At 39.3% G+C, this 22784-nt stretch overlaps 1 protein-coding gene across 1 annotated transcript in view; it reads left to right on the top strand.

Annotated features, from left to right (window-relative positions):
- LOC308407269 (uncharacterized protein) overlaps window positions 1-22784 on the top strand; it is a 38152-nt gene that overhangs the window by 4943 nt on the left and 10425 nt on the right. Inside the window, exons 3-18 of the mRNA XM_080898829.1 lie at window positions 1082-1151; window positions 1233-1363; window positions 1450-1538; window positions 1622-1721; window positions 2258-2301; window positions 3373-3450; window positions 5948-6144; window positions 10116-10180; window positions 10329-10435; window positions 10557-10659; window positions 11833-11932; window positions 15853-15892; window positions 16045-16096; window positions 17253-17364; window positions 21766-21849; window positions 22390-22507. Of these exons, the coding sequence (XP_080754955.1) occupies window positions 1082-1151; window positions 1233-1363; window positions 1450-1538; window positions 1622-1721; window positions 2258-2301; window positions 3373-3450; window positions 5948-6144; window positions 10116-10180; window positions 10329-10435; window positions 10557-10659; window positions 11833-11932; window positions 15853-15892; window positions 16045-16096; window positions 17253-17364; window positions 21766-21849; window positions 22390-22507 (1490 nt within the window). The remainder of the gene's footprint in view (window positions 1-1081; window positions 1152-1232; window positions 1364-1449; window positions 1539-1621; window positions 1722-2257; window positions 2302-3372; window positions 3451-5947; window positions 6145-10115; window positions 10181-10328; window positions 10436-10556; window positions 10660-11832; window positions 11933-15852; window positions 15893-16044; window positions 16097-17252; window positions 17365-21765; window positions 21850-22389; window positions 22508-22784) is intronic.

Genomic DNA, 22784 nt, shown 5'->3' with positions numbered 1-22784 from the left:
CTTAAACGTGCTGCTGTTGTTCAGCCGCTGGTTTCCTCTTTCTGGTGCAAAGTGGGCCAAAAACAAAGACGGACTCGCGACAGAAAAGCCGATCAGCTGATCATTTAAGCAGTTTCACGATTGAAGTAGCAGCCGGAGAGCGAGAGGCAGTCGCTCGTTAAGCTTAACGCAGGAATGCTTTACAAACATTCAGAGATGGACTTACACACTTTCTTTACTTCTCTCGGGATAACTTTGTCGGAGATGAAATGCCAGGTTGCTAGCGAAGCTCCAAATGCTATCCAGACCACAGGTCCCGCATGCCACAGCCGCTCTATCACGTGATGTATACTGCTCCGACATGCTAACGTTCTGAGGTGAGTTACGGCGTGTTGCAAGTTTTGTGAGGTGCTTTCGTGATATTTAATGGATCGGATTACATTTTTTATTTTTCTCCGATATCCGATCCAGTAATTTAGGTCAGTATCGGACCGATACCGATACGTAATATCGGATCGGTCCATCTCTAGTTGGAAGTGATAGCAGAGCTGTAAGTTTTTCAGAAATCTCTAGGTCAGAACATGATATATCATGCTTAGGTGGAAACTAGCGAGCTAACTTCCTGCTAACTTCTAACTCCCTTAAGTTTAATACATTCCGTTTTTATTGATGCCTGGATGTTAAACTTGATAGTTACACCTGGTAGAGCAGCAACACTGATCATTTTATTAAAGATGAAAGAATTTAGACAGTTTTTAACTCTCAGTTAAAAAGTCAAACAGTGTTTGTTTGACTTTGGGATGTGAAGCAGAGTTTATTCTGCAAGGCTTCTGACTACAGTAGCCGTAATCCATCAAGCAGTCTCCAGAGGCCTGGTAATGAACCAGTCAATTGATTCAGGTGTGTTGACCCAGGGTGATATCTAAAACCTGCAGGACACCGGCCCTCGAAGCCTGGAGTCGCACACCCCCAGCTCTAAGAGGAGAAATGGGGTTTGTAGGAGGGTTTTCTGCCTGCTGTTGCAGCTCCGTACCTGCAGGGAGCAGCGCTGCTTCACTTCTCTCCCCACCTCTGCATTAACATCTGACTCTTGCTCCTGCAGAACCTCGGTTACGCTCCAGACTTTGTCCAGGTTGCTCTGGCTCCCTTCATCAATGACATCCACAGGAAAGGTGAGTAAACAGCACAGCGGGAAGTGTGTTTCCATAGCAACAGGTGATCTCGTGATGAACGACAACCTCCTCTCTCATCAGGTATCCGCGTGGTCAGTAATGCGGGTGGCGTGAACCCTCTGGCCTGCGCTGAAGCCATACAGGAAGTAACCAAGAAGGCCGGCCTTGAACTCAAGGTTGCCGTGGTGACCGGTGATGACCTCATGCCTCATGTAATGCGCCTCTGACATCATCACTCCCTATTTAGTGTGATTGATTAGACGTTTAATCCTCTCCTCTCCTTCTTCTCTTCTCTCAGAGGAGCAGCCTGTCTGACGTAAAGATGCCGGACGGCAGTGGCAGACAGCAGCTGCCTAAAACCCTGCACAGCATGAATGCCTACCTCGGGTACGGACGCCCTGCTTCGTGTTACAGATTTCAGCTGGAGCCCAAACAGCTGCTGAAAACCTCTGCCATGTCTCCATTTCCAGGGCCGTCCCTATCCGCCGCTGCCTTGACCTCGGAGCGGACATCGTGGTGACGGGACGCTGTGTGGACAGCGCCGTGGCCCTGGGGCCGCTCATGCACGCTGTAGGTTTTTCATTTCTAACATTTATTGGAATTCATTCAGCATTTCTCCAAGAAGGGATCACACTTTGTCATCCTGCTGCACATTTTTGTTTTTTGTTTCCCTTTTGGACATCATGAGAGCCACAGCGAGGGTCAGGAACGAGCAGGCGTGCAAACAGCTGCAGTTCCGTTAGTGGCCACTTGATTGATTGATTGATTGAATCTTTATTTTGAACATGTTGAAAAAGTATAAAAAAAAAATAGAATTAAAAGAGACAAATGAACAAAGCAAACAAAAGGAAAACGAGCAACCACAACTCCAAATAACGTCCATGTTCAAAAAGGAGCAGGAAGAAGCATAAGCTTATTTAATCCCACCCCTTTTCCACTATCTAGTATCAATAGACTACAGAAATACCTCCTCGCAATTACATTATATGTGGCAGACTTGATTCAAACACACTTATTTATTTACCTTCTACCAACAATCTGTTCGTGTGTTTGCTTGAGTCGCCGCCAGAGACGTGATGTCTGTGTGTGTTTCTTATCTGCTGCAGTTTGGATGGGAGAGAAACGACTACGACCTGCTGGCAGCCGGAAGGTACACGCACGCACACACACGCGCACACACACAGACATGCATGGACACACACGCACAGACAGCGGTATTTGTGACACTATGTTAGGTGTGGGTCAAAAACTGTAGTTAAAACCTTGAATTAAGATTAAAGTTAACAAATAAAATACCAAAAAGTTGCAATAAAACAAAAATTTAAATTAAGACTCCAAACTGTTAAAAGCCACAAACAGTGAAGCTGAATAAATTACAATTAAGCTTTTGCAAATAAATACAATTTAAATAATGTTATAATTTTTTTATAATGCAGTTAATACAATTATATTTTATTATTATTAATTAATATAAAATATAACAATAACATTTGAGGAAGTCCAAACTGTATTTTTAAAAAATGAAAATCAAATAATTTTTTAAAAAGTGAGAAAGATAAATGATGTTTTAAAAGGCCGTAAAATATTTAAATTTAAATATTTAAAAGCAAGAAGAAAGTTACACTTGTTCCAAAAAATACTGAAAAAACTACAAAAATGTAAAATAATGTTTCAAAAACCTATAAATAAATTCAATTACAACTTAATGCATCCATCCATCCATTCGCTTCCGCTTATCCTTTTCAGGGTCGCGGGGGGTGCTGGAGCCTATCCCAGCTGTCATAGGGCGAGAGGCGGGGTACACCCTGGACAGGTCGCCAGTCTGTCGCAGGGCCAACACACAGGGACAGACAACCATTCGCGCTCACATTCATTCACACCTAGTGACAATTTGGATTATCCAATTAACCTATCCCCACAACAATTTAATGCATTAAAACAAAAATAACTCTGAAATATTTGAATATTTAATAATATAGGTTACAAACACAACACAAATTAGAACAAAGCTAAATAAGGTTGACAACAAAAACAATCACAATTTAATTGAATAAAATTTAAATTTGGTGATTAAAGTTTCTATTCTGAACAAACGTTCGAAGATAAAGAAATTATTCTTGAAATAGTTTTTTATGATATTTGCTTGCGATGAAAATACTGTTTAAACCGTCTCTGAACTTCAGATCATTTTGGTATATAGTCGTTGTTTTCTGTGTTCCAGTCTCGCGGGTCACCTGATCGAGTGCGGCGCTCAGAGCACAGGAGGCATCTTCACAGACTGGCATAAAGTTCCCGATTGGTAAGAATTTTATGGTTTTCAACACACTTCTCAAACCAGATCTGTGAATACAGCTCACGGGGTCAGAGAGTCAATGTTTGAATTATTTTCTTCACTTTAAAAGGTTTAAATGAGTAAACGGTAAGTTTTTACTTTTCAGACTGAGTACAAACTGTGAATGAAAGTTTTGAGAACAGTTTCAGAATAGATCCAGTTTCAGTCGTAGACTCCAACAAAGTTTTTTGGTGGCTTGACTTTGACAACTCTTTGATAACTTTCAGCATGATATTACCTAAACAGCTTGGAAGTAGAGATACACATATACATATACAGCCCACTTTGATCTTAAGTGATCTTAGGTCGTGTGAAACTCTGTCAGAGACATTTAACTACACATTTCATATGTTAATATGAATTTCAGCAGTTTTTCTACATTATAAATTACACCAAATTACACCAATTACCATTTTGGTGTAAAATTACACCAACAAAAATTCTGGTAGCTCACTGCTCACATGGTCTGCAGTTATAAAAAATAAAGGTTTTGTTGATTCATGGGCTTCTATTTTAGACAGTGAAAAGCAGGAATATTTCTTTTGTTTATCCACTGCACTGATGTAGTATGATCAGCAGAATACCCTGTGAAACCTTTAACCCTTTAAGACCTACCATAGAACCAAGTCTGCCAGAGCTTATCTTCATATTTTTACATGCTGTAGTGACATTTTTGGCAGCATTTCAAGTTGCTATACATCAATACAACCATTATAGCCCAAATTTTAATAATATGTCTGCATTAAGTCCATAATAACTACATAAATTGCAAAAAAGTGCAATAAACCACAATAAAGTTGAAAATTGTTTTTGTTTTTTTTTTACATATATTGCTAGTTAGAGAAATTTAAGAGGCTTATCCCTCAAAAGTGTAAATACAAAAAAGTTGCACAAAAAAGTTTCCAACAACAGAAATTTTATTTTGAGTGTCTTTATAGTTTTATTTTTGAGATTCACCAATTTTATATAATGCAGAAAAAACAAAAAGAAATATTATAATGCAAATTTGCAACAAAAAAAGCCAGGGTTAAAAATACAGTTAAAACCCCCAAAAAGTATGCCCTCCTTCATATATTTTATAGTCGTGTGGTGGACCAGATCTGAGTCTTTGCGGGGCCGATTCTGGTCCCGGGGCCCTATGTTTGACACCCCTGAGTTAGGCCTTTCTGCTTCTCAGTTTGTAATGAACCTTATTCACTGGTCACTGGTCCACTCTCTCACTTAATGTGAACAATTGGAAATGGGTAGATATTCAAAAGCTATGAAGTTAAAGATCAAATATTTTTCTGACATTTAAATTAAGTTTAGTTTGTTGTTTTCAGCTTACAGTTAAAAAAAAGCAGCTTATTTTTTTATTAGCTTGTCAGGGCTGCAGGTTGTTAATCTTAACAGTTAGTAGCCTTGAGCTCCTTTTAGACTCCAACATTGATCACAGACTAAATTTGTGCAATGTCAGTGGAAGAGCTTAAGGGTAAAATGACTCTTAACTGTTCTGTCTGTATAAATCATTAAAGTCAAATTATCCTCATTATGGAAGGGAGTTTTTTCTTCCTGCTGTCTCCAAGTGTTTGCTCGTAGGGGGTCATTGGATTGTTGGGTTTTTCTCTGCATTATTGTGGGGTCTTTACCCTAACATATAAAGCTCCTGTGGGAACTGTTATTCTATATAAATAGAATTAAACTGATTGAAGGTAAAACAGAACTTTTAAGCCACAATTAGCAGTGATGTGCACATAGTTTCATGAAGAGAAAATCCTCTTCAACCGTTTAAACCCATCATGCTTTGGGCTTGTGTCGCAGCCAGCGGCAAAAGAAATATTTCACCATCAGAGGCAAGAATGCATTGAATTAAAGGTCAGCAGATCCTTGAAGCAGACATCAGTGTGTCATAAATCAGAAGCTGGAAAACCCTCCAAATCCACAGCGGACTACCTCAGGAGGTTTTTCCATGGTTTATTTCCATGGTTGCTAATGTTCAAGGACACGGAAATCAGATCTCTCAAATAAGCACAGTGAGATAGACCCCAAAAATCTCAAGGAGGTAGGAACATACTGGATGAATAACACATGAAAATTCAACAACATTAAGGCCGTGATGTCTGCCAAAGAGGCTGTTAGTAAGTACTAAAGCAGGTTGCCAAACCTTCTTTCAACCTTTGCCTTAGGAATTTAAGTTATTGTTGTTTAGAAACTGTAAAGAATCTAAACTTTAAAAAAAAACCAGTTGCTTTATAGTATTAAACAAATGTGTTGTCTTTAAAGTTCTTCCAGGCTTATGGACTATAAATGCTTAAAAACCTTCACATCAAGACGAGGCGTGAAACCTTAAGGAGTTCCTAAAATGTCTTTTCTACACTGAAGACCTTCCATACTGTTGTCATTCAGAGCAACAACAAAGTGAAAATCTAAAAACGGAAACAATTTCAGTAGAAAGTCAAAGCCTGGCCTTTGATTTGGGTCTCAGGGACAACATGGGTTTCCCGGTGGTCGAATGTTCCAGCGACGGCTCCTTCGTTCTCTCCAAACCGCCCAAAACCGGCGGCCTCGTTTCCTTTGGCACTGTCGCCGAGCAACTGGTATACGAGATCGGAGACCCACGGCGATACCTGCTGCCAGACGTCATCTGCGACTTCAGCCAGGTGGTGATCCAGGAGGTACCAGGTACTGCACACAAACACAACCTCACACATACTGTTGAGGACATGACCGGCAGCTGAACTTTTGACTGTTTTCATAACCCTCAAGAACTCCTCAAACAAACCCATCTGGAGCTTTGACTCGACCCTTGATTGAACCCAACACCCTCCGCTGAACCTCCAATAAACTGTTCGTCAGCTCATCATTAGCAAATTATTCTCCTTAATATCAATCAACCCAGAGTGAACCCATCTCGAGCTGTGCTACAGTGTCTAACCTTCGGGTGAACTCCAGAACCATTGCCTGAACTCCCACTGAACTCTGCTTCTCTGATAAAAACCTCCGCTTTGCCCGATTTGAGTAATTAAATTTTTTCCATTTTGATTTTATTTGAGAGAAAACACTGATGTGCCCAAATTTGGGGGATTTCTTTTACACTCCTACTCCTCTGCTTGAAAAACTAACTAGAATCATGTACACTGTATACGTTTGAAGAAAATCTTGAATATTTCAAAAACATAACTCAACATAACTCAGTTTTGGGATGTAGGAGACAGGGAAAGTTTAGGTGTGAACAAATAACTTATATTTTTATTGTTTTTATGCATAAAAACACCCAAAACATGGACTGTTTGACATACTACTTTTTTCTCCTAGTCATAACTGATCTCATAGACACATTCTGTGGATACCAGCACAGATAAACATCCATAAATCCAACTGAGATTAAGGGGGAAAAAAATACAGTTCAGAATTTGCCTGGAAATTTCCATGTTTTTACATCTTCTTCAGTATTAAAGCAAGTCAGTGAGAGTTTTCTTTCCTTGTATGCTTTTACGTCAGTGTTTGTGAGCAGTAGTTCTCCATCCAACTTGCTGAGACTGAACCTGGTCCTTATAGATGTGGTTATATAAAGAAAAAGAAAAAATGATTTTTCAATCTTTTTTATTTTTTTTACCTAGTCTAATCTTGGCACATCTCAGCTTGGTGTGTATTTTGTCCTTAAACACTGAGGAAGCTGGAGAAGTGGAAGACAAAACAGATAAACTGTATCTAAAAATAATGAGTTTAAAAAAAGACAGGCCTGAGAGATGGGTCTGGCCCTTTAGTATCTTAAGTTTCCCGTATTAGGGCACTATCAGTCATAGGTTGGCCTCCAGAGAGCCCGGACATCACCATTATTAAAGTGGTGTGGGATCATCTTGACAGAGAACTGAAGAAAAGGCAGCCAACAGAAAAAGAGCTCTGAATGGTCTTCAACAAGCCTGGAGACTATTCCAATCTTATAATTAAGGAATTTACAAGAAAGCTTGTCTAAGACATTTCAGGTTGTGCTGACGAATCAAGTCATTCTAAATATTGACTTTCAAGTTTGTTATAATTGTGCACATATTCCAGGTGTATTTGCACGTCGTGATAAATTGCTGCATCTTTTTCCCATTTCCCTAGCAAAATACAAAAAGTGAGGGATGTTATTTGAAAAAATATTGACCTATCGCCAACAAACTGCTTGTTTCCCCATTTCTTCAATATCTGACGCTTTAAAATGACTAGAAAAATGTAGGTGCTCACAGCCAAGCTGGAGACCATAGTTAATGAGAGGTGTATAACATTTTGACCATGATTAAGAAACTTAATTAAGAAACTCTTTTTGCTTTTAAACGAATTAACAAGGAGAGCTTGAGCTGAGGTTGTGAGTACTCCATCTGGTTACTCTGGTTGTAGTTTTCCGTGTCAATGCACATTTCGCTAAAAGTAAAGTTTAAGTACAGAAAACCTGTTGTTGTCTATTTTTTTTTTTTTTTTTTTTCTGTTTTATCACTTGGAGGAAGTGGTGACATGCCAAGTGTCAGATGAAGTCAGTAAGGTTAACTAGGTGGATGCAATGTTGTGCTTACTATTTGCATCATGGAAACTTTATTTACAGTCGCTGGAACAAATAAATGGTAAAGGGAGCACTAAAATCTATAAATATGAGCTCATTCAATATTTTTTTCTTCATTTATTGGAAATCAAATTTATAGTTTCCAATTTTATCAAACTGCTTTCTTTTTCCCTGTAATTATTCTATATATGTCTGTAAAATCCAATGAATGGGATTCCTGAACTGAGAGAAAAGTCTGCTGTAATGCATACTTGGTTCAGATGTGTGGTAGCAGTAAGTGGATCGGCTCCTGTACAGTGTCCCACTTCAGAGGGGGAAATGAACTTTTGGCTCTCACTGTTGCTAAAAATGTAAATATTTCAGTCTAATTGAGCTCCGGCTGAACTCCCGAGAGCCGTTTGACCACTCGAAGACCCGCTGCCCTCATCGGCTGTTTATTTTCTAACATGAAGGAGTCAGGAGAGTGGACCGGTGGTAAGTCTGCAGTCCGGTTCAAACAGGGGTGAACAAAGTGCTGCGTGATGTTTTCAGTGTACAGAGGGAGATATGAGGAGGTGAAAGATGGCGTTGAAAGATGGGGGATGAGAGGCAGAAGCGTCTCCCTCCTGTCTGTATATTTAAGTTCAGCGAGGTCAATGAACTATTTATTAAAACACAAAGCAGCTTAAAGGTCAAGCATGAAAAAACTACGAAGTAACTGGAAAACATTAAAGGAAACCCTTGAAAACACATCAACTCTCACCGAGAGTCTATACAACATCTATACTGGGAAATGTGTCAGGAAAGAAGAGATGCCACATCAACAATTTGATGAAAATGATCAAACTACAGGGGGCTGAATTTAAGGGCACCTTGGAAATCAAAGTAAGATAATGTGGCAGCTTAGCCCATTTTGCCAGAGTTGTTTTTCATTGCAACAACTCAAAATGGTATTCAGTAGTTTGATGGCCCCCCTGTGCAGGCAGTTCCTTCGTCCTTCAGGAACTGCCTGCACACCCTCACCACATGAGACTGGGCATTGTCATGCACCTGGAGGAACCCAAGGCTCAGTGCACCAGTGTGCCAGTGTAGGGTCTGACAGTGGGTCCGGGGATTTAAGCCTGATAGCTAATGGCACTCAGGGTGCCGTTGCCTAGCCTGTAGGTGTCTGTGTGTCTCCATGCAGGCCATCAATGACCCACCACCAAACCTGTCATCCTGAATGATGTTACAGGCAGCATAGCGGCCTCCATGATTTCTCCAGAGCCTCTCTCTTCTGTCACATGTGCTCAGGGTGAACCTGCTCTCTGTGGAAAGCACAGGAGGCCATTGATGGACCTGACAATTCTGGTATTCTATGGCAAATGCCAACCTTGTTGGACACTGAGTATCAGGCAAACTAAAGGATGTCAGGTTCTCAGGCAACACTCATGAAGTTTGTTTCTGGTTGTTTGGTCAGAGACATTCACACCAGTGTCCTTCTGGAAGTCCTTTTGTTGCTCTGTTCCTCAAAGCAGAAAGCAGCAGATACCAGTTCTCTGAAAGGTTAAGGGCCTCCTATGGCACTCTCCAGCTCTCCTAGAGTAAATGCTTTTCTCCTGAATTCTCCTCCGTGATCTTAAGACTATGCTGAGAGAAATTCTAAAATGTTTTTTAAAAATATGGGAAATAATAGTAAGAAACTAGAATAGAAAGAATGTACAAATTTAAAATTAAACTACGTTTAATTTAATAATCTACAAAGTTTTTTATAAACAATTATAGATTTTTAAATGAGATTAATAAAAAATAAATAAAAATTAAACAAACTAAAATTAAATGACATGAAATTAAAAGATTGATAAAATTTAAATATAATGCAATAAAATAAAAAATATGCAATAAATATTTTAAACAAAAATACAATAAATTAAAATGATAAAAGCAAGAAACAAAACAAAACAAAAAGAATTTTTAATTAAGAAATGTTTGTAAATGTATGTTTTTCTTAGAAATGTAAAAATTAAATAATTCTTCAATTTTTCCAATTTTCCAATCAACCATTCCAATACCATTAAAGTAATTACATTACATTGTTTTATTAACACATGACATTTTGATGTTGTGAAGTTGTTTTTGTTTGTGTTTTCAGGTGATGAGGGGGGAGCTGTCAGAGTAACTGGGGCGCAGGGCTTCGCCCCGTCACATGACTACAAGGTAAAAAAAACAAACTGTATTTGATTCTTATTTTGATATAATATGTCGATAATGTGGAATATCGAGTGCCACACAGGTCAACTTTTTAAATAATATTTTACTGTAATTTAGAGTTTGGGTCCTGTCACCTTCACCATCCTCCTTACAGGTTTGTGCGACTTACATGGACGGGTTCAGGGCGACCGCCGTGTGTCCGGTCACCGGGCCGAGAGCAGCGAAGAAGGCCAGAAGAACGGCAGAGAGCATCATCAAACGGTGGGAACAAGAATCACAGCTCCGTGTACTCTGAACTGTGTGGATTTAAACATTAACTGCTGTGTGTGTGTGTGTGTGTGTGTGTGTGTGTGTGTGTGTGTGTGTGTGTGTGTGGGGTTAGGACAAAGAAGATGTTTAAACAGTTGGGACTGGAAGATTTCAGCTCGGTTAACATCCAGGTCCTCGGAGCTGAAGACACATACGGTGCCAATGCTCGCTATAAGGTAACAGACTAAAAAAGCTGCAGTTCCTCTAATGTCCACTTGAGGCTCCAACAGCAGGTCAGTCTCCATCACTCTCATGTTAACTTGACACATTTTTTAAAAAATATTTAAAAAATGAAATGATAATATCTTAGATCAGCCGTCCCAAACCTTTTATGCGCCCCGGACCAGTATACCTTCTACAATATTTTCACGACCCAGCCTTTAAGATGTCGCCAATAAATACAACAAAATAAAACCAGTACTGGTACCAAAAAAAGAAGATTAATTCATAAAATACAGGAAAAGACTCAGGGAAACTGAGTTAACGATAGAAACGATAAAAAATAACAATAAAAACTGATAAAAACCCGGAAAACCATAAATTTCACACCCGAGCCTGAACTCTCGCGGCCTGGTACCAAACGACTCACAGACCGGGCGCGGGCGTTGGGGACCACTGTTTTAGATAAATAAAACATAGACTTAATAAGACATAACAGGAAAAAAATTACATAGAATATAAAAACACTTAGTGTGGCTGTGTCCTTGCTTTATATTCAAAGCTCTGCCCTGTCAGCTGACTTTTATTTTTTCATAAAATTGAATAATAAGATGAAGATTCTCTGCAGGAAACAGGAACCTTGTATTTTATACAAAGCAGTAGAAACTGGAGTTGCTGGAGGAAAAAACGTCATGGCAGACATGAGAACAGAAACCCCTCAGAGTTGTAGTGTACATGGCTCAGAGTGGGCTCAGATCCAGGAGCCTCGGCAGACCTGCGTGCCTCCGTTAAGATCTCACATAAGAACAGAAGCTGAACAAGCTGCTGGACGTCTTCTCTGTTTCTTTTGGTACAACCCCCCTCATTTTTTTTTTTTTAGTGTTTACTGATCAATGGATTTCCTTCATCTTAGTTTTCCTTCTTTTGTTTCTCTGCATCCTTTCCCTTCCTAAGGGTTAAGGGTTGCAGTTAAGCTTGTTTCAAGTCTCTAAATGCCCCCTTCTATCACCCGCTTCAACTTGACACAATCCCGCTGTTCTACATCCAACCTTCACATCTCCTTTACCACAAGTAGGTGAAGGGTCGCAGTAAAGCCTGTTTCATGCCTCTTATTTTGACTCCTTTCACCACTTTCACCTCTTAGACTATCTCCATTGATCATTAAATTTACGTTTCTTGTCTTTTTCCAGGACTCCCGGGAGGCTGTGATCTGGTTGGCCGTCCACCACAAACAGAAGAAAGCTCTGGAGCTTTTCTCCAGAGAAGTGGCTCCTGCGGGGACCGGCATGGGTACGACTAACCCCGTTATCTCCTCTTTAAACTCTCTAAACTTGTTCATAGTACGCAAAGACCTTTACGATGAGATCTGAGGACATCTGGATGTGGTAGCAGCTGCTTATATAAGTGTCTTTTCATGGTTATTAGAAGGAGAACAGAGTTGTCTATACAGTAGTGAATAATGCATCCACACTGGAGGCTTGTTTAATGGATAAGATTACCACTGTTAGTAAAATATTTAATTACAAATTCAAACACAGTCCGTATTCTTTCTTGCTGTTAGTGCGGCCTGAGAAAACTGGGATACACTTCTTTGCTTGTCTTACTGACCTTATTACGTCTTACCATAGAAAATATAGAGATCGTATCGTTAGAAACTTATGTTAATTGATCTGAGCATGTAGCAGCAGCTGCTTACATAAGGACAACATGATTATCTTTCATCAAAGTTCTCCCATATGCATCCTACCCCTCAGCTGTAAAGGCCTGATGCGATAACTCGAGAACCATGTGATGTAGGAGCTTAAAATTGATGCCACTGGTGCAGCTATTGAAAATCTCAGAAGTGTTTTCAATATAACATTTTTAAATATGCTGTTTTTCTTTAGAAAGCATAAACAGTTTCTATGTTTTAAGGCTCTGAAAAAACAAACTTTTTGTTGCCACTGCTGTGCAAGACTTTGCCAGACTCAGAGCTTTTTAAATAAAGTTAAAACTAGAGATGGACCAATCCGATATTACGTATCGGTATCGGTCCGATACTGAACTAAATTACTGGCTCGGATATCGGAGCGAAATAAAAATTTTAATCCGATCCATTAAGTATCACAAAAGCACCTCACAAAACTTGCACCATGGCATAACTCAGCTCATAACCGTAGCACGTCGGAGCAGTGTGCATCACGTGATAGAGCGGCTGTGTGTATTTGGAGCATCGCTACCAAACCAGCATTTCATCTCCGAGAAAGTTATCCCAGAGAGAAGTAAAGCAAGTGCGTAAGTTCATCTCTGAATGTTTGTAAAGCATTCCTGCGTTAAGCTTAACAACCGATATATGGAGCGACTGCCTCTTCTTGCTGCTACTTCAGTCATGAAACTGCTTAATGATCAGCTGATCGGCTTTTCTGTCGCGACTCCGTCTCTCTTCTTTGTTTTTGGCCCACTTTGTGCCAGAAAGAGGAAACCAGCGGCTGAACAACAGCAGCACGTTTAAGCTTGATAAGCTGTTGTTAGAATTTATTTAATATTACTTTCTACTCGAGGATCTTTTTCTACGTAGCTGACGCTGTAACTGTGCAGGGGCGGATCTAGCAAAGTTTAGCCAGGGGGGCCGATAGGGCATGAACAGGGAAAAGGGGGCACAAAGACATACTTTTCTTTCTTATTCTCATTTAAAATGTCGAGCTTTTAATAAATAATTATCTGAATCTTACACCCAAAGTTCTTATCTGATGTAAAATGTATAGAAGTCAATTACTGTATATAGTAACTGTTAAGTCTAATATACCCTAGTAAGCTATAGTACTTTTTCCTTTGGGAAGGTACCATCTGTGCAGTCTGCAATTCTGTTGAAGAAAGATGTTGAATCTATTTAATATTTCTTGAAAAATAATTGATTTCTGTGCTTTTTTTTTTTTACACTGCATTAAATTAAGGTTGATTACGTCGATTAAGCATCATGAGGTGGAGCGTGAGGGGTGGTTCCCTATTATTTTTGCTGGAGTTGGGCACCCTGTTAGTTAGGTTGTTTAATATTTCCACTAAGTACTTTTTAAAATACCAGAATAGGGAGGATGGTGTAGGTTTAGGTTTATTACATAGATCAGTGTTGCTGAACTATGAAATATTTTGGGTGCAGTGTATTTTTTGCATATAGGTATAACAAAATAGCTTTAGTGTTTTGTTTTGTTTTTTAAACTTGAGTATGAACTTATACAAAATGCAGAAAGATATAAAAGAAAACAGTTTTGTTGATTACAAGATGAACTATCGGATTCATATCGATATCAGCAGATATCCAAATTTATGATATCGGTATCGGACATAAAAAAGTGGTATCGTGCCATCTCTAGTTAAAACTGAGGGTTGAAAACATTAGTAAAACCTAAAATAAAAGAAATGAATCCAGACTTGACCAAAAGAATTGTTGATGCTCATAAAGCAGGAGATGGATGTACAACGTGTTCAAGAACTGGCGTGAGAGCTACACCGCTCATAACAAGCTTAGCAGAGGTTGGAAGCAAAAGATTTGAAAGACTCTTAAAAGAAAACTGAAAACTGTCTAAAGACCCCAGAACACAGAACCACGTCTGCAACTGTAGTAAAGATGACAGTCACTTGAACTCAGCACAGGAATGGCCAGTGAGAAGAAAAAAAGACAACCTGGAGAAACATTAGGCTTGCTGGAAGAGCATAAACTGGTCATATGAGACTAACCTGGTGCTCCTTATGTTTTGAGAAAGAAGGAAGAGGCGTGCAACCCAAAGTACAGTGAAGCGCAGTGACACAAGTATTATGTCGTAAGGATGCTTCATTGTGTCAAGCTGGAAGGAACCACGAAGATAAAAGTATATGTGAAGATTTTGAAAGTGTGGGTTGTTGATCTGTCTTCTAACACGCCAGTGACCCAAAACATTTGCTTCTCCTGGTAAATGGCTTAACTCCAGAAGACCAAACTGGACGTTTCTGACTGACCTCCACAGAGCCCTGTCTTCAATCTCACTGAAAATCTGTCGGTCAGAAGGCCATCAAGCTTGAGAGGTTTGCTGAAGAATAGTGGAGTGTGATCGCTCATGAGACGTGTATGTGTGTGAGACTTGTTGAAAACTATGACAACCAACAGACTGTTGTCCAGTAAAACTGATACACAGACCAGTTGGTTAATGGAGTTTGCTGGCAGGTGCAAAGAAGGTGCTTCACTTGTGATTGCTTTGCTCTGCAGGAAATTGCTGCGGTTGTTCATATTTTCATTTGAGCAAACACTCACCACCTACTCGCTAAGCAGGAACAGTACTTGGGAAGGTGTGACATAAACTGGAAATGGTAACTATGCAGCTTTGAAATAAAACCTTTTAAATAATGTTGGTTACTTCAGCAAAGCACTTTATTTTGAAGGCGAGGGTTCATATGACATTACATATGACATATGACAAATTAGTCACAATGAGTAGGAAATACACCAGGTATTGAATTCTCATTTTATGAAAAGAAAGTTAAAAACAGTCCAAAACTGAGTCAAAGAAAAGCATAAATCCACCCATAAATCAGAGGAAAGTCCAGGATTTCACGTTGGCACGGTCAGAAGGGTTTATCTGAAAAATATTTGAAATGATAAATGATCCTAAGAGAACACATGGAGCAAAAACCTGAGGTGAGAAACAGGCTGTTAAACAGAAATAAATTGAACAAATGAATTATGTAGGTATGTCAGAGTACATCCACTTATCAATAATAACAACCAACCACTGAACAGCAGTCTCAGCACAGTTTTCAGCTTTCAGGGAAAATTATGTAAGTGTGCTGAATCTGAATCGTTAATATTCGGAGCATGTGAACCACATTCCCTTAAACCGTCATGCTTCATGTGCTTGTTTAATGTTGTAATGCGTGTGTTATTACATTAGCTGGACTCACACAGCTGAGCTCTGTGCTGTGATGGAAGGCACATATACGGATGTGCCTTCCACTGTGAAGCGGGAGTCTCCCGCCTGCAGATAAGGAGGTCGTGACCTCATGAAGCAGAAGATGTTTTTGTTTATGGTGGCAGGTCCAGTTCAGTGTGAACTCTGTGTGACTCCCGGGAAGCTGATGATTCACACTGTCAGTGTTGCTGAACTCGAATTAGGACAGGAAGGAGGCACTGCACCTGCTACAACTTTCCTTAAAACTGTCAGCTTTTCATTTCTTTTTCTCTCATTTTTTCACATTCATAGCTCCCGGACTCACCGGCATTGTGGGCGGACGACCCAGAGTGTGAGTTTAAAAAATGTTTTTCCAATTTCTGCTTTTTATTTTCTTTTTTCTTTTTCTTTTTTACCTACATGTGGAGAAAATACACCGTCCCCATACACCATCTCTTGTCACGTGAGGTTTCCTGTTGTTTATTCCATTTTTGTGGCTTCCAGGTCTCCTGTCCTAAAGCCATTTTTCTTCTTGCATCCCAAATCTCAGCTGAAGGTGAGTGTGATCATAAAAATAAAAGGATGATGTTATTTTAAGGAGTAACTTGATGACTCAAAGCTAAAAGAGAAGCCTCATTATCTGGAAATAATGTTCAGGTTTAGTCTGTCGAATATAAAAAATGAAGAATGTAAAGACTTTATATAAAAGATGCATATCCTAGGGCTGTTCGATATAACGATATATATCGGATGACGATATAAAAACATCTATCGTTTCATTTTACGCTATCGTTTCTTTCGTGGTGTCGCAAAATAAACTGTTTACAGCAATATTTTTTCATCGTTTTGATGGTGACTGTAGTGGCTATATTAATTTCGTAAAGTTCTCTCTTTCTCTTATATTTAATATAACCACACTACAGACAGACAAGCACCTGTTTTTATGCGTTGTTGTTAGCAACAACGATGGTAAAACCACCGCGTGTCCGCTTGTTCCACATAAACCTTTCACAATAAAGCTCAAGATCCTGTTGAGACTTTTCAAAATAAACTGAATCACGTGAAAGATGCAGAGTGTTTACGGATGAGAATTAAAAAAGAGCCGCCAGGTGCTAAAAAATAAACCTTAGACTCAAACGTTAGAACAGGCTTTTCCCCGCAGCACGCCGTGTAATAAATACTCACAAAGAAAACGGCGGCCTTTACAACTTATGTCTAAAAATGTATCGTTTCATGCATCGGTTAAAACACTCGACTCCAGCTACATGACGCGCAGCTGGAAACACTTAATGCAGGTCGAGCTGCCCGAGATTCACAGAATTTACAGAAAGTGTTACATTTTTGTGATTTATATCGTTATCGGACGATAGATATCTTATATCGGGATATGAGACTTTGGTCCTATCGCACAGCCCTAACACATACTAAAGTTAATGTATATGAAGCTGTTTCACAAAAGCTGTAAACTGGATGTGTTATAAATCTTTAACATTACAAAACCTTTATATAAAGTGACTATAAAGATAAATACCTTTAAAACTGTATATATTGATATTATGTCAAGTACAGTTATATAAAGATAAAAGGTAATACTGTAACTGGTTTTACTAATATTTAAATACATAATAAATGTTTTTTAATAAAGTCACAATATATTAAAAAAGATTGGGTCTATAGAGTCGTTACATCTGTAAGTTTTGATGTCCTGGTAGGTGGACATTCACATCGGTGGAGAGCTGGTGGAGTCTCTGTCAGAGGAGGAACCAGACACACCTGTGCAGGATGAAGCCCCTCCTACTTCAGTAGAGGATGTACCTGATGCAGGTAAACAAACATGCACTTTAATTACAGCACCAGAGAGATTAATACCAGTTTTTGGTTACTTATACCGGTTACTGAAGCAGCATTTGTTATAATTACCTGATAACCACACGTTGTGATCACACATTGTGAGCTCTGGTGTACACAAACAAGTGAATCAGGTATTGTAAAAACTACAATATCTGATTCACTTGTCAGCCAATCAGAGAGCAGGCTTTCCTGTTGTTTTTAGTGGTTAATTTACTTTATTATTAAAGTATGGTTGAATGTTTAGAGTTCTTGGTTATCTTTAAGAGGTTGTAGTGATAGTTTGAGAACTTTTACATGTAAAAGTTCAAGAAGAAAGAACTTAGAGGTCCTTCAGGGTACTTTTTGAGGTCATCTTATGTCGAATTTGAGTAAGATTTTTACTGCCTTGATCGGCCAGTTTACCAGTGAGTGTGTTTAGACTTTTTCCACATTTGTTTCTGTTTCTGAGAAAATTCAGCCTTAAGACTCCCAAGGCTCATTTATGCTCACCTTTCTCACCCTCACGAACGGTTTCCAACCTGGCATGTTTGCCACCTTCGTCACAGCTTTTTCAAATTAGACCAGCCTGAAGCCAGACTATGTGAGCAAGTCCACCTGTACAGGCCTTCTCAGTTAGCACAAAACTCACAGAGGGAGATTTCCACATAAGTTCTGCAAAAGATTACAAATGGACAAAAGAAAGTGGCTGTGTGATGCTGTCACATTGACGCATGAAGCAACCAATGCGGCGAGGATGAATGGGCTATTGAGGTTAGTGGGATCCTTGAGGGCTCAACCAGTCCTTGAGGAGGATCCATGGTTTGTTTAGAAGTGTAACTCCAAGCATCATGACTAGAATATTCTGGACCTTGAACGAGTCCAAACAACTTCCAGATGTTTATATGCCAATCACCAAGTTAGAATTGGCATATATCTCTGTTAACAACACCCTGCATTATATTTTCTGTATATGTAAATAATGGCTAAGATTTTTTGGGGGGGCATCCAAATAACAACAAAATAGCAACAAAACATAACAGATCTTTTGAATAAGGATTATTTTGGTACGAAATTAGCCAGGTGAGCCACTTGGTTGTCTAAGCCACAACTTCTATTTAGTCAATATTTCAAGATACAGTTCAAACTAAATCATCAGCCTAACCTGCCATCAGCAATGAATGGCTACCACTGAAATGCCACCTTGATTAATCAGAGCTTCATAATGTTTTGTCTCCATATGCACACCATTCTAGTGATGAGGACTTAGAAGACTGATCTTCTTTGTTATTCACTTAACCAGACTTAAATAATGAGATCCGGATCTGCCAAAGGAAGTGCTGAGTTGCTCAGGTCTCCTAACACTTCCTACGTTGGAATAGACGTCAGCGCGAACAGTCGCATGTCCGCCATTACCTGCCTGAAACTGGAAGTGACGTCATTTCATGGAAATGCAGGGGGTTTTTTTGCGCCACGGACCGGTTTGTGCCCGACAATATTTTCACGGACCGGCCTTTAAGGTGTCGCGGATAAATACAACAAAATAAAACTAGTACCGGTACCGAAAAAAAGAAGATTTATTCATAACACACGTGAAAAAAGCCAGGAAAACCAAGTTAACGATAAAAACGATAACAAAATAACGCTGAAAACCGATAAAAACCCTGAAAACCATACATTTCACGCCTGAGCCTCAACTCTCGTGGCCCGTTACCAAACGACTCACGGACCGGTACCGGTCCGAGGCCCGGAGGTTGGGGACCACTGCCTTAAAGTCATTAGGTGCTCACAGAGGTCACAGATCAGGTGAGTACAGTATTTCCCTCATAGATTTCTGTACCATTGCACTTCTGTTTGGAACCAGAGGAGTCACCCTGTGTTGGCCAAAGCAATGAACATTCAAAATGCTTTAACATTGGATTCACAAACCACTCCACACCAACAAACCAAAGCCCACTTAACACAATCAAGATTTAAGTATTTAAAAAAATCTCGTTAAAAAACCTCAACAAACTGCAAAAGTTAATAGACTTTCAGATCAGTCATGAGGTTGTGAGAAACAGTTCAGCTATGCAGGATTGCTGCTCTGTGTTTGTGAGGCTGTCTGAATCTGGGATTCCTAAGAAGTACAAGCTGTGCCACTTTTTATCCTTTCACCCTTTCAACCAGAGCTTCCTTCACATGGCCCTGGACAGCAATCACAGCAGAATTTAGGACACTCGTGCGAAGCTGTGACAAGATACAAACTGAAGCCGAGAAACGTTATTTACAAAAACACACTCTTATAAATTCCTGACTGAGAAGAGTCTCCAGTTACAAAGACCAAAACAAGTGAAGAGCCAGAAGACAGTTTCTGGTTTTAATATTTATTCATATGGTTCCATTTAGAAATCAGTCACTGACTGAGTTTAGTTGCAATTTATCTGCCTATTATTAATTACTGATTAGAACATGTGGGCAGAAAGAAATACTTCAAAGTCACTTTAGCAAACACAAATTAAAGATTGGACAAAATCATATTTCATGGGTTTAATGTGATTTTAGGTACGTGGTCATAATTAACAGAGTGAGTGTTTTGAGTGTTACAGGTACAGTTTGTCTGGCTGAACATCAGATCTTTAAAACAGCAGACATAATTCTTTCCAGTGTCCTGCAGACTATCCACAAGTTCCCGACACTCATCTTTGAGAGTCCTTTTTTTTTTTTTTAAATCATTGGTGGCAACATGGACAGCTAAAGCAGAGTCAGAGTTGTTGGTTTCTGTCAGTTACAGAGTGGTTGTAGTAATATTGTAGATGTAGGCACTAGGATGATTAATGAGAGTTTAGAGGTTTAAAGCTGTCCTTAAGACGGACTTACAAGTTCTTCAGTAGTGTGGGAGCTGTTCATAGCAAGGTTCAAGAACTGAGTTTGTACAATTCTAATGAGCTTGAAAGTCAATATTTGGTATGACCAAATTTATTCTTCAACACAGCCTGAGCTCTCTTAGCCAAGCTTTCTTGTCATTTCTTTAAGTTGTCTTCAGGAATAATCCTCCAACCTTCTTGAAGAAGGTTCAAAACTCTTGGATGTTGGCCACCTTTCATTCATTAGACTGGGTCACACTGTTTCAATAATGTTGTGGTCTTGACAATCCATGACTGATTATGTTTTACTGTGTGTTTTTCTATCCAGGGTGTGCTTTTACTCCATTGACAGTGTGTTTGGGATCATTGTTACACTGAAAAATGAAGTTGTAACCAATTAGACGCTTTCCAGCTTGTACTGCACGGTGAATCAGAATCTGGTGGCACATTTCTGCGTTCATAGTTCCATCAATTTTAACAAGATCTCCAACTGAACTGCAGCCCTAAACCATTACAATCTGTTACCTGCACAGTGTTTTCCACTTGTACAAAGGTACAACAGACTGTTGAACCTCTCTCTTGATCTCATCTGTACATACTGACAGTGATTTGAATCAAACATTTCAAATTTGGATTCATCACGTCATAGGACCTGTTGCAACTGATTTTCAGTCCAGTTCTAGCGTAATCTAGCACACCTCAGACTTTTTTCATTAAAAATGGCTGCCACACTTCCACTGAGACCATTTGGGCAATCTACTGTTAACTGGGCCTTCAGTTAACAGTAGATTGATCAACTGATGGTCCAGATGACTGTCAGGTCCTGTGTCAGATCTTTAATGGACTGTTTTCAAAGGATATGACTCTCTGATACTGTTTATCTGCGGTATTTAGTTTTTTAGGTCTGTCACATCTTCTTTTGTCCATACTGGACAATTTTCTTTGTCCAGCTTCCTTGACTTTTTTTTTTACAAATGCAAAGCAAAAGCAAGAAATGCTAGGTTTTCAGTGAATAGCACTTGGAAGTCACCTTGCTGGTGCAAGAATACTATTTCATGTCTATAACCCGTGTTATTGTTGGTGTTTTTCATAGAATCAACGAAATAAACTGGAACGAATTAGGTTTGTTTTGTTTTTTGCAACAGGCTGATAAACATACAAAGACCGTACTGAAAATGAATAAAAAAGCAGCCAAAGCAAACCAAAGTCCAAAACTTTGAAAAACCTTGGGAAAACCTGGAGAACTGCTGTTCCAGTTTAAACAATTACAAAAACTACATATAACAATACCATTCAACATAAATATATGCAACAATGGATTTAAGGTCATTAAAACATATCAAAGGTCTTTGCAGGTATTTGAAAGGTCCATAAAAAGGTTAGCTCTTTTAACAGGTCCAAGGGTTTGTCGAGGAGCCCTTGAGGCTCTTTAATTGTCACTTGAAGGCTTAGTCCTCAGTTGAAATGCTGACGTTGAGCTGGTTTCTGCGTTTTATCAGAAGCCAAGGAAAGAAATTTGAAGGCATTTTTGGTTTTTTTGTTCTTTGCCCAGACCTGCCCAGTGGACCACACAGCTACAGACTGGATGAGCTGGCGTACGCGAGGAGCGGCGACAAAGGAGACTCTGCTAACATTGGTGAGAACAAATAAACCTCAGGAATGATATTCAGAAATATACAACACTGATTCAAACTAAATTAAATCCTGTCTAACCTCCAGTTCACCACACAAATCTGACTGTCTCAAAATTACAGCCAATGAGAGGCCAGGAATCTCTGTGTGTGTCAGTTTGGAGTCTGATTGAGAAGTCCTTGAAGGTTCAGCAGGTTATTGTTGGAGATGTTATTCGTGCTTCATTAAAATCTTCCAAGTGAGCCCATTTGTTGTTTAGAGAGTTCTTTAGAAAATCCTTAACAAGACTCAAATGTCTTCAAAGGGTCAGTGACGTCGTTCAGTGTTCAAAGGAAAGACGAAAAGGAGGCCAATTATAAAGACGAAGGTTTACAGTAACCGTTTACAGTTTACTGCTCTAAGCACTCTTTGTTTGGAAAAATATTCAGGCATAGTATAGTAAAGCCCTGTTTTTGATTTTGTATTTTAATGAGCAAAACACGAGTGATTGTTTTAATCCCAGAGAAATTAAAATCGCCACATCTGTGCATCTCTGTCTCTGTAGGAGTCGTAGCTCGCCATCCACTCTACTTCCCCTATCTGAAGAAACACCTGACTTCTTCTGTAGTGGAGGAATACTTCTCCCACCTCATCAAGCCAGGAGTGAAGAATGCCGTCACACGGTGAGCAGGAGGGGAAAAGGCTGTTTGTTGTGAGAGTCACAGAGGAATAAAGATATACTCAGGTCCTTATTTTACTTTTGCCTCTGTGCACCACTATTTTAAATCAGTCAGTAGACTAGAATACAGTTTCCAACATGTAAATATAACTAAAATATCAAGATGCAGATGTTCAGCTTTTGTTCAAGAGGTAATAATGATAAAATATACATCATAGTATATGGTCTACAGTTAATTCAATTTATATTTGGATACTGACACAAGTTTTGTGGGTTTTTTA

This window comes from Rhamphochromis sp. 'chilingali' (assembly GCF_963969265.1).
Source record: "Rhamphochromis sp. 'chilingali' genome assembly, chromosome: 1".
In the NCBI taxonomy this organism is placed as follows: domain Eukaryota; kingdom Metazoa; phylum Chordata; class Actinopteri; order Cichliformes; family Cichlidae; genus Rhamphochromis; species Rhamphochromis sp. 'chilingali'.
Note: the sequence above shows the minus strand (reverse complement) of the source record. Positions and strands in the feature narration are given on the sequence as shown.